Here is a 21,668-nt window from a genome sequence, read left to right on the forward strand (position 1 = left end):
CAGGGATACCAAAGAAGGATGTCGAAAACTCCAGATTGATCAGTTCTAGTGCTTTATTAAAAGAAGGTGTAGACTTACAGCAGATCAGCTTGCCAGGTCTCCCAGCCTTTACAGACACAGGACAGACACTACAGCAAGGAGATGGCTTGTTCTCATTGAAGCAAACATGTACACATCCTTTATGAACAAAGCAACATACGCCACTTTGGCTTAGACTTCCCATCACTTCACCTGACCAGATGAGGGCATAGGTGGAAAACACCCAAATCTTACAGATAGTTTCCCCTTTTTGGGTTCAGAGCCCAGCACCTCAAGCCCACAGATAAGATTAACATCAAAGCAAACCAATTAGCCTATATCAAAGCAAGTGAATATAAACATACCTGAGCTCATTGTTACAGCAACTACAATTAATTGTGGGGTTATTTAGAGTAGCACAATGGTGGTTGCAGAGCCTCCAGAACAGTTCACCTTTGGTTCATCACAACTGCTTATCTACACGCAGACACATAACAAGTTAAAACACACGTGAGGTATGACTATACACTCCATGAAGCCAATTATGGGAACAATTATTTTTTGTTTCATGTACAGCTGCTGTTTTTCCCAGGCGTAATTTGTTTTTGTTTTTTTAAGGAGTGAGCAGAATCAAAGTATTTTAAGTCACAATTATTATTATTTTCTATGAAGAGAACAAATGCTTCAAATGAATCGGCATCCTTGCAGGTGCCTCTCTCTAGACGGGATGGCATTTTCCTTTGTGTCCACCTGTCATTCAGGCACTGCAGCAAAGACTCATCAGCATAATTTCAGAGAGTCATTAACCATCATCAGAAATATACACTACCTGAGGACGTCAGCGCTCATTGCTAAGCATTGAGTGATATATCCTGTCACTTCCCTCCCTTGCAAGTGGGACGATTCATGGTTTCTGAAAGGATTTTGATTCTTTCACGCAGAACGGAAGGAATGCTTAATCTCCACCAAATGATGACAATGCAGAATATGAATTTGAAAGCAGGCTGATTTGGGTTTCTTTTTTAAAAAAAATTAAAAGAAAAACCCTGAGTTTGCAGTAAATAGACCCCTTATTTCTAGTGGGGAAATAAAACTTCCTTTCTAAGTCAATACCTGAGGTGCCTACACAGTTATTCATGGAGGACAGGCCAATGATTAGGTAAGTAGAACCTCCACATTCAGAGCAGTATACCTTCTGATACCTGATGCTGAGGGTAAACAATGCTACTCCAAACTCTATTAAAAAAGAAAAGAAAAAAGACTTGCCCACTAAGATGAAAGACAGGAAAAGGCTGGTTCACTGGTCCTTTTCTAAAGCTGCCGTGATCTGTAAAAAGAGGCATTGCCATCTTGCTCACACCAATGACTTAATTCTTTCTCACAAAGGAAAGGTTAAGCTTGTCGGATTGTGCCTTTAGGTCTGGCCTCACAAGCCAGCCAGAGCTTCCTCCTGTTGCTCTTTGCAAGCCTGTGGATTTGGCCAGGGTGACAAAAGACAGGGCATTGGGTTCCACCTGCTGGAAAGATGCTCAGCAAGAAGGGGAAGAGCAGTGAAAGTAAGCTATCAGTTCTGACTGCAGTGCCAGCCCTGGGGGAAAGGCATGCTGAGCCTAAGCCTTTAATGCCTTGGTTGTCTCAGTGTCCAGTAACATTTTTCTTGTTTGCATAGATGTGTACACAGTGGAAGCAGACTGCATGGCTGTAGCCACCACAGCACAAAATCTTGAGCTGCAGAATGTGCTGGTGGTGAATCTACACCTTCAGGGCTTGCACGGGACACTGTGCCACCTGAGGTGCTTCACTGCTGCCCTCTTATTTATATTGCATTTTTGTTCTGCCTTTTCCTCTAAGAAGCTCTTAGTGGGTGGGGTGCATGTGTCTATCTTCCCCATTCTATCCTCACAACAACCCTGTGAGGTAGGTTAGGCTGAGCCTCATGGTTGAGTAGGGATCTGAACCCCTGTCTCCCAGGTCCTCTTAACCCCAGTTCTCTCTCTCCACCTGCTGCCACCATCTTCTGTCACTGCTTCCCCACCACCAGCCAGCTGCCACTCACCCACCAATTGCCACCTCCCAGGACCCCCAGGATCACACTTTCCTATCAGGGCTGCACTCTGAGGAAGTCAGGTGGCCTCAGGCAGCTCCTGTGCCACAGCTGTCCTCAGGAACAGCAACCAGCAGATGTGGTGGTGATGAGAAAAGGCAGCTTTGCAGGTGGGAAGTTGGGTTGGGGAGATGCTATCCACACACCCTCTTGATCTGCCACCTGAGCCGCACAGTTCATTCTGGCTCAGGTGCCAGGGCTCAGGGCTGCTCCTGATCCCTACCAAAAATGAATCTCAGTGCTGTCAAATAATTGGTCATAATTTCACTTAAGGGTCAAAGTCGGTCTTATTTTGTTTTATTTATTTTATTTTATTTGGTATGTTTATAGGCTACCCTCTTCAGTATAAAGTATTCTTGCATCTTTTTAATAGCACAGATAATGAACTGGTGGTCCTCCAGATCTTGTTGTATTCCAACTCCCATGAGTCCCAGTAAGCATGACCAATGACCAGTTATGGTGGGAGTTGTAGCCCAGCAACTTCTGGAATGGCAAAACTTCCTGAGAACTGCCATAAATTTTATGCCATGGCGAGGAATAGCCTTTCCATTTTGTTTATCCCCAGCACCTGGTATTCAGAGGTATCCCATTTCTGAATATGGAGGTTCTATTTAACTGTCATGGCTTATAATTACATGATCATACATAACCATTTTGGAAGACATGCACTGGAAAGAAAACTCTATGAGGCAAGAGGCATGGTGGTTGTTCACCATTTAATTTTTTGAGCCTTCTGGACAAGTGACCATCTCCACATCTCGCAGCAGCAAATTACTAATGGTTTTTATTTTGTTTTTTTATCAAGGTAGAGAAAATGTTAAAATGGCTTATGGATCTTCATAAATTTAGGAAAGTGTAAGCATGTGTTGTGTTTTTATACTGCTGATGGTACTAACATACCTTTTGTCACATTGTTCTTTAGGGCAACATATATCCCAGCATAGGCACTCAATTCAAGGGGCCAAGGAACTGTGGGCCTCCTCAATGGGGGTTTGGGGGGAGGGCCCCCCATTTTTGGAGCCAGGCACAGAGCGATGTCAAGACAATGTGTGACATTGCACACGTAACGTCAGGATGTTATACATGTGATGTCAGGACGTTGCATTGGGCGCCCTCAGTGTGCTTCAGAAGATGACGCCTCTGAATCCCAGTCCATTTATTAGCTACATTCAGTAATTAATCTGTTTGTATCTGATCTGGAAAGGGGTTAGCACATGAAAAAATTGCTTACATTGAGTCCAAATCTTCATGCCAATATCTTCAGTTTTAACAACATTCTACTCCCACTCCTATATGCAGTGTTTGTTCAGAACCTGATGGAGTACAATCCTCTCCAATGTGATAATTGTGTTCCCAAGAGCTTGTTCATACTGTCCTTGCCCCAATAAGAACAGAATGGTCCATTGCAGCCCACTTGATTTTGCTTACTACAAAGCAGCTCGAGATGCACTTGTGCTTTAGCACCAGACACATTGCTGGAGGTGTTTTCCCTGTGCACATCTTCATAAATATGTGATAGAACACCAGTGTAGCTGAGTTTTCCTGTTCACTTCAACCAAGGAGCCAGCTCCACTGAAGTGAGTGGGAAACTTGGTCAAGTACAGGTTGGAGCAGCTGCAAGAAATACTGTATAGGCATTCCTCCCTGTGCAATAGTGGTGGCTCTTCAAAGTCCACCAAGATCACAGAGATGGAAAATAAAGGATCTAGGCTGTTCTGAACTTTAGCAAGCAGTCTAATGGAAATTTGCCTAAGCGACTAGAATTCCACTTTCAATTGGCACCAGAAAAGATGCATTTATCTCACAGATGAAACTGTGGCTCATCTATATCCAAAGCTAACCCCCTAAGTGTGGACAAGCTTTCAACCATGATGTGGATTTTTAGCATTGATTAATTGATTGATTGATTGATTGATTGATTGATTGCATTTATATCCCAATGAGCTTAGGGTGATGTATATTGTTCTCCTCCTCCTCATTTAATCCCCACAACAACCCGTGAGATAGGCTAGGCTAAGAGGCAATAACAAGCCCATGGTCACCCAGTGAGTTTCATGGCAAGTGGGGATTTGAAACCTGGTCTCCCAGATCCTAATCCAACACTCTAACCACTACACTACATTAATTCTGATTGATCCATTTGTGATCAACCCTTCCCCCCCCCACTTTGTTCACCTATGTTTATTTCTGTGCCTTTGCTAAGAAAATAGGCCCTGTTTCTGTGCTGCAGTTTGTCCAGTACCCTGGGAAGGTGTCAGGCAAGGGGGTGGTCAGTAAGGTTGAGAATTTATCCTTAATCTCTTGTGTCACAGTGAGGCATTAAATAAGGCTTGCAAGCTTCCAGCACCATGTTGTTCTTCTGGGGAGGAAACAAAGTAGATGCACATGAATCTATGTGGGCAATTTGTGCTGCATCTTAGCATGTAGCTGTGTTACTCTCCACTTCATACAAAGTGTATATAATGCAGTTCTAAGGCAGTGCTTCAACAGCAAACTGATATTTGCACTGGAATGGACCCAAAAATTCAGTGGAATCATTAGGGCTTTCACCAGAGTTTTGATAGGCTTGCTGGTTCCCTCTCCCATCCTTCTTTGTGATAAGAATCTAATAAAAAGAATTGAATATTGATGTACATTTGATCCTATGAATCAAGATGATGGTGCAGCAGTTAAGAGTCTTCTACACCAATAATTTGGCAAACCAGTGGTATGAAGCAGGAGTGGGGAACCTTTGTCCTTCCAGATGTGGTTGGACTATAACTCCCATCACCCTGTGTCATTGGCCATGTGGAATGTGGCTGATGGGAGCCACAACATCTTGAAGCCCACAGGCATCCCTGAGGCTTGCTCCTACTAGCCCATAAAACCACCAAACCATTTATTATCATGATCATTATATGCTGAACCGCACAGCCAAAACTGTATGTGGGATGAGTTCCACCTGGAACAACCCCTACAATGTGCTCTTTCTTCTGCAGGCTCTTCTTCCAACTGGTGCCCCTATCTTCCAATGGAAGGAGAGTTGAAAGAAGTAAGTAGAGAAGGACTTTGGCTAGTCCTCCTCTCCACCAGGGGGCATGGGTGAAATGGGAGGGGATTGTCTGCCCAGCTCTTCTTGTCTGCCCTCCTGCCAAAGAGGTATCTGTGGGGACAGCAAGTCACTAGTACAGTGAAGCTGTCTGGATCATGGCGGGGGGAATTATTTGACATTTGGAAAATATATTTGCCATCTGCTTTATAATAATAATATCATGAAACAAAACTGGTTCAGTATGTTGGCTCTAAGGGTCCATTTCCTGTCATATTTACAATCCAATGGAGGGCAACAATCAGGCTGGGCAATGGCTGGCTCTTAATTCATACATAACCCAACTTTGTTTCCATGCAGTTTTATTGCTGTTGTGAAAACCTAAATGGATGCAGGAGAACTTTTGAGGCCTTATTTTGAATAAATTTCACAATATATGGAAATAATATAGGATGCAATTTTATGTTTAAAAAAACCCCACTTGTTTTTCGTCCCTCTTCTGGCCTGGGAACCAAGTCCTACTCAGAGTATTTCATGTTATTATTCATCTATTATTCATTAAATTTGTAGACTGCCGTTCATCCAAAGATCACAGAGTGACTTACAACATAAAAATACAAAATAAAATCCCAAGGTATATAACCAAAACAAAAACAAATCAGTAACCCACAAACAGATTTAAAAGACCAGACAAAACTCTGGTTATAGAGAACTGTTTTCACCTGGTGCCTAAAGATATGTAGTGAAAGCACCAGGCAAGCCTCCCTGGGAAGAGAACTCCACAAATGGGGAACCGCTGCAGAAAAGGCCTGTTCTTGTGTTGCCACCCTCTGGACCTCTCATGAAGGTAGCACATGAAGAATGGCCTCAGATGATGTTTTCAGGGTCTATGTTGGCTTATATTGAGAAAGGTGGCCTTTGATGTATAGCAGCCCTAAGACATTTAAGGCTTTATAGGGCAAATCCATCACTTTGAATTGGGGCACTTTGATTGGTGGCCAGTGCAATGGGGCCAGGATTGGTGTCATGTGCTCAGACTTTCTTGTCTCAATGAGCAACCTAGCCACTGAATTCTGAACCAGCTGAAGTTTCTGAACCATCTTTAGAGGCAGCCTCACATATAACACAATGCAGTTATCTAATCTAGAGGTTACCAGAGTGTAGACAACAGAAGTTAAGCTATCCCTATTTAGATAAGGGCATAGCTGGGCCACCAGCCAAAGCTGATGGAAGGCCACCAAGGCCACCTGAACCTCATGCAGTTGCAAAGGATCCAGCAGTATCCCCAAGCTATGTACTTGCACAGAGGGAATGTATCCCCATCAAGAGTAGGACACCTCCCACCCATCCTGTCTAGGGAACAGTGCCTCAGTTTTACCTAGAATGAACTTCCAGTTTGTTGGCTTTCATATAGTCCATATGTCAGGCAAGACAACAGCCTGACAGGTTACCAGATTTTTTTCAATGAATCCAGGGACACTTATTGTTCGCTGTGTACATGTGAACACTGAGAAGGCTGTAAATCTGGGGACTGTCCCCAGAAAACGGGGGCATCTGGTGACCTTAGACAACTGTCCATATGTGGCAAGACTCACCAGTTCTTAAATGCTTACACTACTTGCCTCTTAACTGCTGGGCCCAATTCAAATTGCTGATGTTTACCTTTAAAACCCTGAAAAGCTTGGAACACAAATAGCTGGAGTACAGTGCATGTTCCCATACTCTCCTTCACAATTAGTACCTTAAGATCTTAATTAAGGCCCTTCCCTGAGTGGTATGGCTTGCCTGGAAGTGCTCTTCCTTTAGAGCCTTAGCTGGCCAGGTTAATACTTTGTTTGCTTACACAAATGGGCTGTGTTTGTCTTTTTCATCAAACAAGATGGCCCAAGCAGTTTCTGTGTCAAAATCAGGCCTATTGAAATCAAACCCATTGAAATTAAAGGGACCTAAGTTAGTAATAGAGGGACGCGGGTGGCGCTGTGGGTTAAACCGCAGAGCCTAGGGCTTGCCGATCAGAAGGTTGGCGGTTCGAATCCCCGCGACAGGGTGAGCTCCCATTGCTCGGTCCCTGCTCCTGCCAACCTAGCAGTTCGAAAGCACGTCATATATAGTATGATAAATAGGTACCACTCTGGCGGGAAGGTAAATGGTGTTTCTGTGTGCTGCTCTGGTTGACCAGAAGCGGCTTGGTCATGCTGGCCACATGACCCGGAAGCTGTACGCCGGCTCCCTCGGCCAATAAAGTGAGATGAGCGCCACAACCCCAGAGTCGGCCACGACTGGACCTAATGGTCAGGGGACCCTTTACCTTTTTAAGTTACTAATGTCCATTAATTTCAGTGGGTGTACTCTTGAGTATGATTGGCATCAAGTACCAGCCTATACCTTTGTGGGGTAGGGCTAGGAATCTCTAATAAAATTCTCTGTCTGCCCACCAAACTGCAATGCCTGTGATTCTTTGGGGGAATATATCTGCAGTTTAAATATAGGAACAGAAACATTGGAAGGCATTGTTCCACTTTGCTTAGTGTTGTCTACACTGACTGGCAGCAGCTCTCTAGGGTTTCTGCTTGCAATCTCTCCAAGTGCGACCTGAAAATGTTGGGAATTGAACCTGGTACCTTCTGTGTGAAAGGCAGGTGCTTTACCACTGAGCTACGGCCCTTCCCCGATATGACATGAGTCAATAAGTCTGAGTTCCAAAACTCTGTGCAGTGGAAGGGAGTGATTGTCTTGTCAATAGTAACTGGGGAGGAAAATTTAATATTTTTTGTATTTAGTTAACTGGCTCTCTCTTTGTCCTTCAATCTCTTTCTTATTGAAAAGAATAGATTTGGACAGTATCACTGGATCATCATAAACAGCAAATTCCCCATTGTGGCCTATCCTAGGCAAGAGCAGTTCATAAAATATCTATAAAATGCCACCTGCATTTGTATTGCCAGATAATTCCTCCCTGAACCCATCTCCAGTGTAAATGCACACACCTTAAAACATTCTTATCTTATGTGTCAGAAGCATTTTCAAAAATGGTTGCCTGAGCTGGCATTCCAAAATTCTCATTTGACTTACAATAAATATGCTTTACCAGCATTATATTGATATGTCAGCAAAGCAATGTGTACTCCTGTGCTTTTTCTTTAAAAAAAGCAAATTAAATTGAAACTGTGCACCAAGAAAAACTAGAAGAAATAAACTTTATATTTCCAAACAAATAAATTTTGCAAATGTATATATTTCTCCTTTGTTTGCATAATTTATTCTGCAGTTCCTGGTCATGCAGGGAGGGGCAATGAAGCAGAAGTGGTGTCATGATCCTGAGTTTGTAGGAAGACTAGAAAATGGAAAGGGGTGGACCTTTTTGAACCCAAGGGCCACATTCCCTACTGATTGACCTTCCAGGGTCTACGGCAGTCACCTAGTTTCTACACACACACCTTTATCATCCATCCAGACAAGCAATTCTAGCCAGGTAAAACACTCAAGGTGTGTTACCTGGAAAGGAAACAGAGCAGGGTCAGTAGTGTGACTGGGGAAAGTTGTGGTCTAAGGGGAGTTTGGAGGGCAAGCAGGCTTATAGAGCCACATTTGAATTTGAGGCACAGCTGACTAAGGAGCCAGAGGCCTATATTCCTGGGACCCATATCTTAGGAGAAGCTAGCAGATGTTGGAATAAGTGCCAGAGATGGGGTACCAACGTTCAGGCAAAGCCGAGAGCTTACATGGAACATTTTAGAGCCTTCCCAAGCCAAAGGAGACAAACCTGCAGCCTAGGGGTTGGGGGTGGGAGAGGAAGGCATCCTCTTCCAGGCTGTTCTTCAGTCTGCAGCCCTGATCAGCTCAGTGCAAGAGGCAGCAGGTTGAAAGCTTCCTGATTATAATCATGGTGGCTCTCAACTTGTGGTCAGCTCTCCAAACTGGGCCCCAGAAAACTGCCAAGAGAGAGCCAGGAAGAAGGACTCAGAAGTGACAATCCAGGGATTAGACCCAGTAAGTACCTTGCTGTGGTTGAAGCAAAAGCAGAGGAGTCTGGTCTATTTGCATAAATGGGGCACTGCCCTACCAGCTTGTTCTCCGCCAGCCCTCCTCCTTATGGATGGCCCTGGGGTGGTGGGGTTTGTCAGCTTCTTCCTCCTTAATCCATGTAGAACTCAGCAGGGAGGAGGGTGGGGTCAAAAGTAGAATTAATTATTTCATGCACTAATTGTGCAGGAGTTTTAATGCTGTGCAAGAGAGGAATCCAATTCAACAGCTGTGCTAGTGGAAACTTGTTGTGAAACACATTGCACAGTCTATTGTGGAACAAAGTTATCAGCAATCTGCTTGTGTATTTCGTTGCACAACAACATTCCACTTTCTCAAACTGTTTTTCCATCAGAACAAGTATACCACTACGTGACACCACCTCATTGGATTCAACACAAAGTACATGCACTAATAAATTATGATTTTCTGTGACTCCCATGCACATGTCCATGGCCTGTTTGGAGATGTGCATTTGCTCTTCGCATTTGAGGCGTTTTACTGCAACAAATACATGTAAACCACTAGGATATCTGTGAAGCAAGAGATGACTGACCCACCTGGGCAGAAGCTCATGCCTTCTCCACAGGATATGTGAAAACAGAGAATGCTTAAGACATAGAGAAGGCACAGTCATCTCCTGAGATGTGCTCTTGAATAATCTAGAAAGACTGTAGAGCTGACCAAAGTATAAGGGACGCTTTACCCCCTACTTAAATTGCAAGGCTAATTTTTCAATTGTTACTTTGGTGCAGTGTATATTTTTCTCTATTTTACTGTCTTTCTGCTCTTCCTGTTTACAGCATACCTTGACGATCTCTCCAGATGCATAGAACAAAGCCGAAGACTCATTATCATCCTAACTCCGGATTACGTTCTCAGGAGAGGGTGGAGTATTTTTGAGATGGAAAACAGACTGCATAACATGCTTGTCAGTGGAGATATCAAAGTGATTTTCATTGAATGCCCTGAATTAAAAAGCAAAGTGAATTACCAGGAAGTGGAATCTTTAAAGCACACTATTAAACTTTCCTCAGTCATCAAGTGGAATGGTCCAAAAAGCAACAAACTGAATTCAAAGTTTTGGAAGACCTTGCTCTATGAAATGCCTGCAAAGAAAAAAGAGGTTTTATCTCGGCGCCAGGTCCTAGATTCTGCTGAACAGGGACTATTTGGAGATCTTCAGGCGGTGCCTTCCATTGCTGTGACGGACACCTCTGCTTCCTTGGTTGCCTCTCAGGCCGACTTGACCGATTACCAACAACCGGATCCAGTGCAAACCAGACATTACTGCAGAGGATATGAGTATGACATGCAGTCTGCAACCTTGCCGTTAGCCGCCATAAGCAGTAATCACCACACTTACTGTAACATACCCCTGACGCTATTCAATGGACAGCTGCCTCTTAATAGCAGCATGAAAGAAACACAGGAATTCCATAGGAACAACCCCCTGCTACCATTGTCAACAAGGGAGCTTAGCTTCACCAGCGATATATGGTAGCAAAGATATGAGCATTTTGAAACTGATTTATTGAGCATCAGTGAGACAAATTATTAAAAGGACCTTGAACCCATATAACATCAGGTGCCAAAATATTTTGCCAAGTCACAAGTAACACACTTTTTGTACTTGAACCTCTTTGTTTACATTTCAAAAATTATTAGCAAGTGGTGGAGGAACCTACTTTTGTAGTTCACAAATAAGTTCATATCTTTTAATGTACAGTTTTAATGCTTCTTTATATGAAATATATATATATATGAGGGCATTGGAGAGTATTTTGAAGTAGAGTTTACTGCCTGACAATGGAGTGACATTTAATGCTATATGTGATAGTCTGTATTTATATATTAGTAATTCAGAGATATAAATGGATTTTTTTTTAATAGAAAGAGCATAGGTAGGTAAGAACAACAACACAGTTTGAAAATTTGAAACATAACAAGCTACAATGAATTATTGTATTTTCAAATCATGCCTGGAGGACACATTCCTGTAAAGGAAATATTTTAGGACATCTTTCTTATAAGATAATCACCAATACGTTTTGGAAGGTGACCCAGGTGAATGAACATTTGCAGGTGATAGCCTCTAGTTTTCATTCAGCAAATCCTACGCTTGGAGAACACGTTGTCCACTTCACTTCCTCCATCATTTCATCCTCAAGATATTTCTCGATTCAACTGAGTGGCTGCCATTGTGTTTTTCTTAAAGAAATTAGGACATTTAACAACAGTTTTGTTTCTGTAGGATTTTTTTCTTTTAAACTTGTTTAAACTGGCTTTGCAGGTTTTTAAGAACTTTCTCCCTTTTGCATTTTATGTACCAATGGTATTGTCTTGTTAACCAGCTGCCGATTGGAACATTTCTTAGACTTCTTGACCTTGTAAGATTTGTATTAATGGTAATGTAAGTTTTGCACAGGAATATTATTATTCCCCCCTCCCTCTGTTTTCCAGATTTAAAGGTGTAACAGCTTACAAATTGACATTTGACAGAGAATGTCAGCAATAGAAAGAAAAAAATACAGCAATACTCACAAACAAAAGTGCTGCGTTGTTCGGGTTACCAGTGGTATAACTTCAGTCATATTGATAATCATCTAAAACAGAAGGAGAATTTGCATCCCTTGGGTACAACCGTGTAAAAGATTCGTTCTGAGCAAGTCCCATTGCATTGCTTTCAGTGGGCTACTTAGGATCAGTGATGGCTGGTGCCCATTGTGATTGTTGGGGTAGAAGAAAAGAAGATGGATAACAGGTGAAACCAGAGCCAGTGACTGGCCACCTCCTGACTGGGTGCCTGTAAAAAGGCAGGCAGGCAGGCAGGTGCTAGCTGAGGGCAGGCAGGTTGGTGAGGCAATGCCCCTTTTGCCCCAATGGACCAGTCACCACTGGTTCTTTTTTTACAAGAGTAACGTGGTTGCTGTTCCATTGTGGCTCCATCCCATGCCACTTCAATAATGTTATGAGGAGTTTCATCACAGGGGAAGGACCGACAATGTGGCCGCATCCTGCAACGGTATCACCTGTTCACGGCAGTGTGCAGACTCAGAGTGTCCTCATGCTAGGAACCCTGTGGCCTGTCCTTAGAAGTGGGTGGAGCTGATAGTTTCAGTTTCTCTCAGCTTCAGACTTTTCCAGTCATAAGTTCAGTTCTCCACACTTTTACACGTTTCTTTTTTAAATCTTCCTGAAAACCCATCAGCTGCTTAGTGCAATTTTGCATTAATATACACATTTTTGCAGAACACCCCGCTGCCGCTCCCACCGCCAATATGTATGCTTCTCCTTTTTGTATCTTATTTTATTAATATATGTGTTTCTACCCACATTTTATCCTGGTATGTGTGTTTTTGTACAAATCAAATCTTGGCTGGAAAACTGCATTGCAAAACACAAAAGAAGTGCCCATTTCAAAGGATGGTAGTGTATTAGGTTCACATATTGTTTCAGAAAGTGCGAATTAGGTCGGTTCACCTGTAAATACAAACTGAATAAACTTTTGTCCCCCATTCCTACCTGTCCCACGTGATTTCTCCCACTCTCACAAGATAGGCTCTAGAGGGCAGTGATACTAAGTATTCCGAGGCTGGATAACTTCCCCCAACACCACCTTGCTTTGCACTGAGCACTTAAGAATCTCAGAGCTGGCATGAGAGAATTATCCATCTCTCTTCACTTCTGGTTATCCGAGTTAACATGTTGCCCAACCAAAGGCTGCACACCTTATTCTTTTTCTTTTAATTTGGCCCTTGTAAACCACTATTTTGTCCCTGTTTCCTGCCACTGTGGGATGTCTTGTTCCAAAAAGTTTGTGTGAGTCACTAGCATGATCACTCTTGAGGATTTAGAACTTCTCTAGAAGTTCAGCCTTTAAATGAGTGCTTGTGGTGGATGCACCCTGATTCTAGCCTGCATGCAAAGAAATACATATGTACAAATACTAAGGCATAGTTACATCAGCAGAGTATGTCCTGCAGCAGCGGAGGTATGTTTTGAATTGTTGATATAACATATTTAGTATAGGACGTTGGGTAGGGCAATGGTGCTTACCTGACCAAGCAGGTAGGTCACTGCTGCTTACAAGGAGGGAGAGGGACAACATGGTAGGGAGGTCAGCGCTGTGCAACACAATTGTTTTCTTCAGTATGATTGCACAATGCTAACATCTCTACCACCTTGCCCCTCCCACTTTCCCAGTAAGCAGCAATTAATTTGCTACCAGGACAGGAAAATGCTGCTGCCCCACCATCTGCTACTGCTACTGCTAAACCAAACATACACCCCATTGGACAGGGCTACTGTAGGGTTAAGTAACACAGCAGACCAGAACCTTTAGCAATGTGTGAAAAAAACAGCATAGCAGCCTACAAAACAATTGCTAGCTTAAGAATTAGGATATTTCAGGTGTGTCGCTATTTCCAGCTGAGAAGTGTTGGAGGATATGAATTATGTATTAATTTAATAAATTTATGAATCAAAACAATACAAATTAATTGCCCTTACCTTGCCTGAAGGTGGGGCTCAGCAGATCTTGGCTTGCCTTGGTAGCTGGTCAATCTTTGTTCTCACCATGACCCTGATGCGTCTCCAAAGTAAGGAGACAGGGTCTTCTGTCACTGGCCTGAGCTCTACTCCCAGCACAACTCTAGTGGGATGGGTGCTCATCACCATTACACTAACCTTTAGGTCAGGGGTGGGGAAGCTTGATAGCCTGAGGACGGCATTCCCTTCTGGAAAATCTTCCAGAGCACCTGTGCCAGTGGCAAAAGTGGGCAGAGCAATGAATGTGAATGTAACTTTTGTATAGCAAGATAACTTTCACACACACACACACACACACACACACCCCTCTGTCCTTCCATGGAAGCAGCCAACCAAAAACTATTGTGTGAAGTTGTGGAGCAGAGCCACATACCCTCCAACATTACTTTAATGAAAATCACCAAGAGTGTCTCTTGACGCTGCAGCGCAAATCAGCTGAGGAACAGCTCTTTTGCTCCATTAATGTAAGAGCTGGCATTTACCAGATACTAACTTTGTGTCCTGTATGTTTAATGCACCATCTTGTATGCATCTCCTAGTTGGCAAAAGTAGAACTTATATTGATGTCCTTGGTTGGGTGGTGTGCATATGCTGCAATGAATTCCATGCTCATCGTGCATGCTTAGTTTCTGCAGAGAACTATCAATACTTACCAGAAAGAACTACTGTCACATTGAAAACTGGGAGTCTCTTATGTACTTGTAATTCCCCTGTGTTGACAGAATGGTTCACATTCTGAGATCCCCCTCCCCTGTGCAAGTATGTGCCTACTTTGCAAAGCCAGCTGGGGAGTTTCCTGTTTGGAAAGGAAGTAACAATGGGATGCAAACCTGGCATTTTTGGTCAATGTGTGCACTTTTACATACATGTACACAGGAACATAGGGAGCTGGCCAATACTGAATCACAATGTATAGCTCAGTGTTGTCTACACTAACTGGAAGTGACTCTCCAATGCTTCCTCTTACAGAGCTAAAATTTTCCAGAGTGGCTTAACAATAAATCTCTCTCCCCAGGGAACTCTTGGATCTGTAGATTTCTGCGGGGAATAGGGGTCTCCTAACAACTCTCAGCGACCCTTAACAAACTACAGCTCCCAGGAGTTTTGGGGGGAAACCATAACTGTTGAAAGTGGTATCATAGTGCAGATGGGGCCAAGCAATAGATTCAGTAGATAGATTCCATATAACTATAGAATGGCATAGAAAGCACTTGCGGCATCTACTTAGGGACAAGAGAGAAGTTTGATTACAACATAAAGAGAACTCACCAAACACTTTCTGAAAAGATTCTCTAACCACAAGAATGCCAAAAATGAATAAATAAATAAATAGTGAAAATAACATACAAAAAGGCATCCTATGGAAGGGGGAATTGTGCCTGCTAAGTGTTTTTGCCAGGCATTATTGTGTACAAAAATACATATAAACAGAGAAATGTGCATGGAATTGCAAAATGAAAATGCACAATAATATGCATGCAAGTTGTTGTAGGGTTTGTGGGTGGGGGTGTAAGGCCGAGCATTTAAGAATAGGATGACCTGAACTTAAGGTTGGGGAAATGAAACATGAAGAGAAACCAAAAGGGACAGATTTATCCAGCTCAGCATCTCTTACTTGGTTTAGCAAACATAACTGTGCTGCCTATATCCAAACACATATCAGGCTTGCAAAAGCTTGGAAATGCATGCCTGGAGCTGCAGAAGACAGCCCTCCATGGCATTCCAGTTGTTTTCACACTTTTTTGCTTCTTGCCAATTTACTGAGGAAGTTTATCACCTTGTTAAGCTACCTCTGTAAGAGTTGGCATGGGCAGCAGTCACAAAATGAATGGCCCAGCTTAACACAAAATCACTGGCAGAGGAAGAGGCATGCGGGGGGAGTGCACCGCCCCTTGCAGCGCAATCCCAGTGGGGTGCCATCGCAGCTACTCCCATGCCCATGCTGGGCGCCACGCCCCCCAGGATGCATGCCATGCCCCTACGGGCAGCGCGACATGTCCCCAGGACACGTACCAGCCCCACCCCCGCCTGTTCTCCGCCCCCCAGTGCCAGAGCATGAAGCTCCGCCACTGCACAAAATGACTGCCATGTCTAAAAGAGCAGTAAATGAGACAGAAGCACAAACTGCTGTGGTATCTCCACCACCACCATCAACAGTGGTGAAGAAACACTTCATCAGCCACTGCTTACAGGGAGAAGCTCTTTGCCCCTCTCCTCACATCAGAACAGAGACAATGGTGGGTGTCTAGTCCTGGGATTATTGAATGAAATTTGGTCATGTGTTATCAGGGGGGTTCAAGCAGGAAGAACAAGCAGTCACATGTGCTCTGTGGATTTTTAAGGGGATATTTAGTAAGAGCTTTCAAAGGCATCATAGGCTGTACTGGGAGGCAAACTGGCACCCTTGGGTGCATGTTGTCTACCCCATCCTAGGTTTCGAAGCTGGCCTTGTGACACTGGCCAGCACACCAGTGAGCCAAGGTGCACATGATACAGAATGGCCAGTCAGAGTTCACCCATCACTTGCTTGAGAGGGAGAGGGAGATTTGTGGTGGCAGCCAGAAACCTGCCTGAAGATGGAACATGGCAGGTGGGCTTCAAATAGGACATCTCCCTTCATGTGCTTTAGCAATCCTAGGATTAGGGGAGAGGGAGCTTCCAGGTGCCAAGTTCCCTCTGCTGAAACTCTTCTACTCAACTGCAAAAGGTACAGGGCCCTCTCTTGCATCCTGTCTCAGATGCTTGTATTTTGCAGGCTGTATTGACGAGTAAATGTATAAGTCACTGCCACTAAGTAAATAGCGGTCTGAATCCCCTTTGAAATGGTCTCAAGTGGCTTTTTCCATCACCCACCTATTAAAATATTAAACAAGTGCAGTGTATGCTGTGAAGAGCAAATCAATCTGCTGTCCCAAGATACATAACAACTGACCCCAATAATCCATCCACTCAAGTCCTGTGCTCCTCTGTAGCTACTTTCCCTGGGCTTATCCTGTAATCCTTAAGATATGTTTTCAAATGCTATTCACTTCTCCTGTTGCTAGAATTGTTGGAAGTTTCCCCCTCCACTCCCTGTTTCCTGTCTGCTATGCATTCATTTTATCCCAACACAAAACTATGAAATTAATTTTAATTTATTACACAGCACAGAACTCTTAACCTTTGTAGTCAAACTCCCAAGGCACACTAGGTTGCATAATATATTTTTCTATGGAGAGTCAAAGAGATCATTATGCCATTATTACCCCTATATCACAAGGGAGAAATGAGATTTTCAAAAATTTCACTGTTGTGGTTTTTTTTTTTAAGAATCCTACTCCCCAAAATGTATTTACACTGGTTTATGTTCTTGTAAATGGGAAAATGTGCAGCTTATAATGACTGGGAGAGATGAGGAACTCTCTATGAAAATAGCTGTATATGTTTAAATGAAACTGTGTTTTTAATTCATTTTCATTTCCGCACTGTTTAAGCTCTGGTTCATTCACAAGGAACATGGAGCACTATATTGAGCATGAAAATAGACGCAAGGACTTCTGCTTTGTTAATCAATTATTTTATTCTATTTTGCAATGATCAGAATGTGAGCATTCTGTATTTCAGGAGCCGTGGCCATGATCCATTAAGTTGACCTTCAGTCGCAAAGTATATTTTGCCAATGTTTGGTAGAGTTGGGGGAGAAATTCTGCTCAGTTTCCATTTAAAGGTGGCTCTATCAAATTCACACTTTTTGAAACGGGATGAGAACCGAAACACAGCCATCCTTCAAAATTTGCATTATGTGATGTTTGTGATGCAGTCTGCCAACCAATAAATGTTTATGAAAAAGAAATGCATTTATTGGAGAAAGGGTGCACAAAATGGAATGTTTTCATGGAAAAAATATCCAAAAATTGCTCGTGAAAAATGTGCACATTGGTCAAAACTGCAGATAAACGTGTGTATATTAGGAGCAATTCAGACTAAAATGCTGATGGGTTTTCATGACGATTCTTCTTTTTTAATCACAAATTGCTCTAGAAATGTGAAGAGCTGAATTTATGATGGGAAAATGAGAAATGGAAAGAACTGAAATTGTCTGATCCTGTACAGTGATCTCTTTGAATATAGTTTTCCTTTACCATTTTCACTAAGTGTTATGATTGTCTTCTGTATCTCTGTATCTCTATACCTTAGATCTAGATAACATCAGAGACTTTGAAGTTGTGTATTGCATAATTCAACAATGTACAGTGGTACCTCTGGTTATGAACTTAATTCGTTCTGGAGGTCCGTTCTTATCCTAAAACCGTTCTTAACCTGAAGCACCACTTTAGCTAATGGGGCCTCCTGCTGCTGCTGCGCCAGCGGCGCATTATTTCTGCTCTCATCCTGGGGCACAGTTCTTAACCCAAGGTAATATTTCCGGGTTAGCAAAGTCTGTAACCCAAGGTGTTTGTAACCCGAGGTACCACTGTATACATAACTTGGAATCTTGGCATGACACTTCCCCTTTTGCTTTTGAGGGTCGGGAGGACTGGGTGGAGAGGACTTTTCTTCCTCTCAAAATGGCTCCATGACATTCACTTGGCAAGGACTCTCTTAACCAAATAGATGGTTATGGGCATGACTTACCAGCCATTTAAACTAAAATGATTACATCTCCCCACCCACCCACCCAATTGGTAGCAACATAGCACAGAAGTTTTGCATACTCTTGGATCCTGCAAGAGAATCTCAGGTTAAAAGGCTTGCATAGCAACTAGTGAGGAAAGGACACTACAACACAGGTCACATTCACCCATGGGCAATCTCCAGAAACCACATTCTAGCAGTGGGCAAGGCTAGAGGCAAACGTTGGCAAAGAACCACATGTCAATTCTACCTTTGTACAATAGCCAAGTTTCTACACTCACTAACACACCTTTCCCTTTACAGGCTTATCAATCCAATGCCATAGTCAAGCCAGGCAAAAACACTTGAGAAGGGTGCTAAACAGAAATGGTGAGGGTTGTAGCCTGGGCAAAGTCCTGAGAGCCAGCTAGAGAGGCTTAGCCTCCCAGCCTGAGGTCTCATGTGCCCTGCCGGGCCTGTGCAGAGTGGGCTGGGAGACAGCTGGGTACACTTGCTCCAGGCCTCAGAGGGGTTAACCAACTGGGGGACCCCACCAGGGACTGGCCACTTCTCTTTTTCTTTTTTTTAAGTTTGTAGTTTCATTCTAACAAGATTCCTGCCCTGGGCCTTAGACAAGCTCTGCAGGAGGCAACTACTTTGACCTGGTGTGAAGCAGTTTCATATGCATTTGAGAACCTATGGGTGATATCCAACTAAGTCATACTCAGAGTAGACACGCTGTAATCAATGCACCTACTGTAACACTGAATGTCACCCATTGTTTTCCAGCATGGGAAATGGCAGAACACCTGTTTTCAAGGTTGATTTATACAGCTGTATATTCAATTCCTTGTCATACTGATTTTTTTTTTTCATTTTCATTTGCTTTAAGCTTACCATATGTAATCCTGTTAATTATCCTCATAATATTTCCAGGTTCCTTTGGGTGCGAGACAGATAGATATTTTATTATTCATAGAAGGTGGATTCTAAAATTCACAAAAAATGGAAGTGTGCAGAAATACACTGTAAACAAAAAATCCCTCACAAGAGGGATTGGGATTTCAGTGTTCTTCAGCTGTCCTGGGAGAGTTGCACTGTCACCCACTTCGCAGAATTCATTTAATGGACAATTGTCTCTACTAACTCCTCAGAAATGTTAGCTCCCATAGATTTTCAAACATGGCATTGCCAGAGCCAATCACTAAAATGAATGGTGAGAATACAGGGCTTTTGAATATTTTATAAGTGATGGAGAAAATTGCACAATACTTTACAGAGGAAACATGAAAAGAGATGGGAGAGTGCAGTAATTCATTGTGTTCCTACAAACAAGTGAGGAATGTTGATTCTGTTTTCCTTGCTGTTGAGGAACACTTAACCTTCCTTCCCTTTCTTCATTAAGCGTTGGGCTGAAGTACCAATTTGAGTCCAATGTTTAGACGACAGTGAAAAATGCCAGGTTTCTCATGCACACATAATTACAAGAAAGGAGCATTTAATATTCACAAAGACGGTGATGTAACAGTCATTCAACCTGCTTGAAGACAATTAAAGCAGAGTTTAATGGGATCAATTTGAAGGGAAAACTCAAAATATTTGAAGCCAATCAGAAGTTCCCTCTTTCTCTCTCTCTCTTTCTCTCCCCTCAAGCCATTTATGATTTAAATTGTAAAGTGGGAAACCTGCCAATAAAAGCAGATAACAAGCTGCCAGCATTTTATTGCATTGCAATATAGCCGAGCTGGAATATAAATAAGTGTTTTACAAAGGTAGTGGGATCAGGAGATAATCAGATTAGGAAATTTAGGTGGTGAAAGGTTACCACAATTTAAAATAGAGCCTAGTGCTTGCACCAATATTTAGCATATAAAGATTTATGTGACTTAGAAATAAAAATATGGGGAAATATGCTTTTGCATCCAGTTGCAAGTGAGTAGGCCAGCTAATAAAACAAGGGCATTTTTATCAAGTTTTTTGGGCAAGTCATGCTCTCTTAGCTTAATAACCACCTCAGAGGGGCTCTCTGAGGCTAAACCGTTCCTGTGAATTCTATGGAGGAAGGAATGAAGGATGTCTCCAAGTTCAATGACACTCTGTGAATAGTACTCTCTGACAGCTGCTTTGGATAAGCTTTGGGTAGGTAGCACAGCTCAGTGGTACAGCATGCACTTTTGCATGCAGGTGATCCCCAGGTCAGTTCCACGAATTTCCAGGTAAGTCTGGGAGAGAACCCAGTCTGAAACCCTGGAGAACTACCACCAGTCAATGGAATTGGTGTAAGGCATGTTTCCCTTGGATATACCTGGCGGCAGCAGTTCACCAAGGTTGACTAGAAGGTCTGTTTTCAGTGGCGTAGCGTGGGTTGTCAGCACCCGGGGCAAGGCAAGTAATTTGCGCCCCCTAACCCGTGGATTTGCGCCCCCTAACCCTAACCCCCAGATGTTGCGCCCAGTGCGGCCGGCCCCCCCTGCACCCCCCACGCTACGCCACTGGCTGTTTTAATTTATCACTATGACCTGGACTGTCCAGTGTGTGTTTGTGTTTTTTTTAAAGTAAATTGTGGTTCACAGACCCAGCCACCTGGAGAACAGGGAATCATCAGGGCTCGTGAGTTCTCCTATATCCCCAGCAGCCAGTAGTGCTACCGGGGAAGAATTTGGGGGTAGAAGTCATAAGCCCCCTCAGAAGAAGAAGCAATGCTCTGTCTCCAGGCTTGAAGGTACCATGCTTCCAAATACCAGTTGCTGGAAACCACAGAAGGGAAAAGCTACTGACTCACATGTGTGCATGAAAGGGTTAAACTGAGCTCTGAACCCAAGTTACCATGGATGGGACAAAGCAGGCTCTCAGCAACCTTTGATTCTCTCCTCCCCCACTCTGTTGTGCTTTCTCCAAGAAGCTGAAGCCAAACACGGCTCCCAGCTCATGTAGAAAAGCAAGTGAATGAATCTCTCTAAAATGAGATTTCTACTGCCTGCATCTTTGCAAAAGCACAAAGACTGCATGATTCTTTTGTAAGGAAACCCAAGTTATTTCTTGTTATGTCGATTGGAACCTTTTCCTTCTTTATTTTACTGCCAATGGATGGAGATTTGTTTGCTGTAACTTCTGAAATTCTGTGAGTAAAATCTTCACTTATTTGAACAGCTAAGTGTCTGTAATTTACTCTAGCTTAAGTATTTCCATGAGGAACATTTCTTTAAAGGTGGATGGTGGCAGATGTAAATCTAACCAAGTTTTAGTATGCTTGGAGCAATTGCCACTGTGTTAACTCTGCTATGAAAGAGTAAGAATATATTTTCCAAATCACTCTCTCTAACATCAGGTTTGGGGCCCAGGCAGTATGTA

The 21,668-nt window shown here is 43.0% G+C and overlaps 1 protein-coding gene across 6 annotated transcripts in view; it reads left to right on the forward strand.

Moving 5' to 3' along the window:
* The window catches only part of IL1RAPL2 (interleukin 1 receptor accessory protein like 2), a 484,356-nt gene extending 471,665 nt beyond the window's left edge, over window positions 1-12,691 (forward strand). For all 6 annotated transcript variants that reach the window (XM_083422319.1, XM_083422315.1, XM_083422316.1 and 3 more), the window contains one exon: window positions 9,977-12,691. In XM_083422319.1, the coding sequence (XP_083278445.1) occupies window positions 9,977-10,677 (701 nt within the window). In that variant the 3' untranslated portion in view covers window positions 10,678-12,691. The remainder of the gene's footprint in view (window positions 1-9,976) is intronic.
* Window positions 12,692-21,668: the final 8,977 nt, after the last annotated feature.

The sequence above is a fragment of the Podarcis tiliguerta genome (assembly GCF_965153285.1).
Source record: "Podarcis tiliguerta genome assembly, chromosome: Z".
Taxonomy (NCBI): domain Eukaryota; kingdom Metazoa; phylum Chordata; class Lepidosauria; order Squamata; family Lacertidae; genus Podarcis; species Podarcis tiliguerta.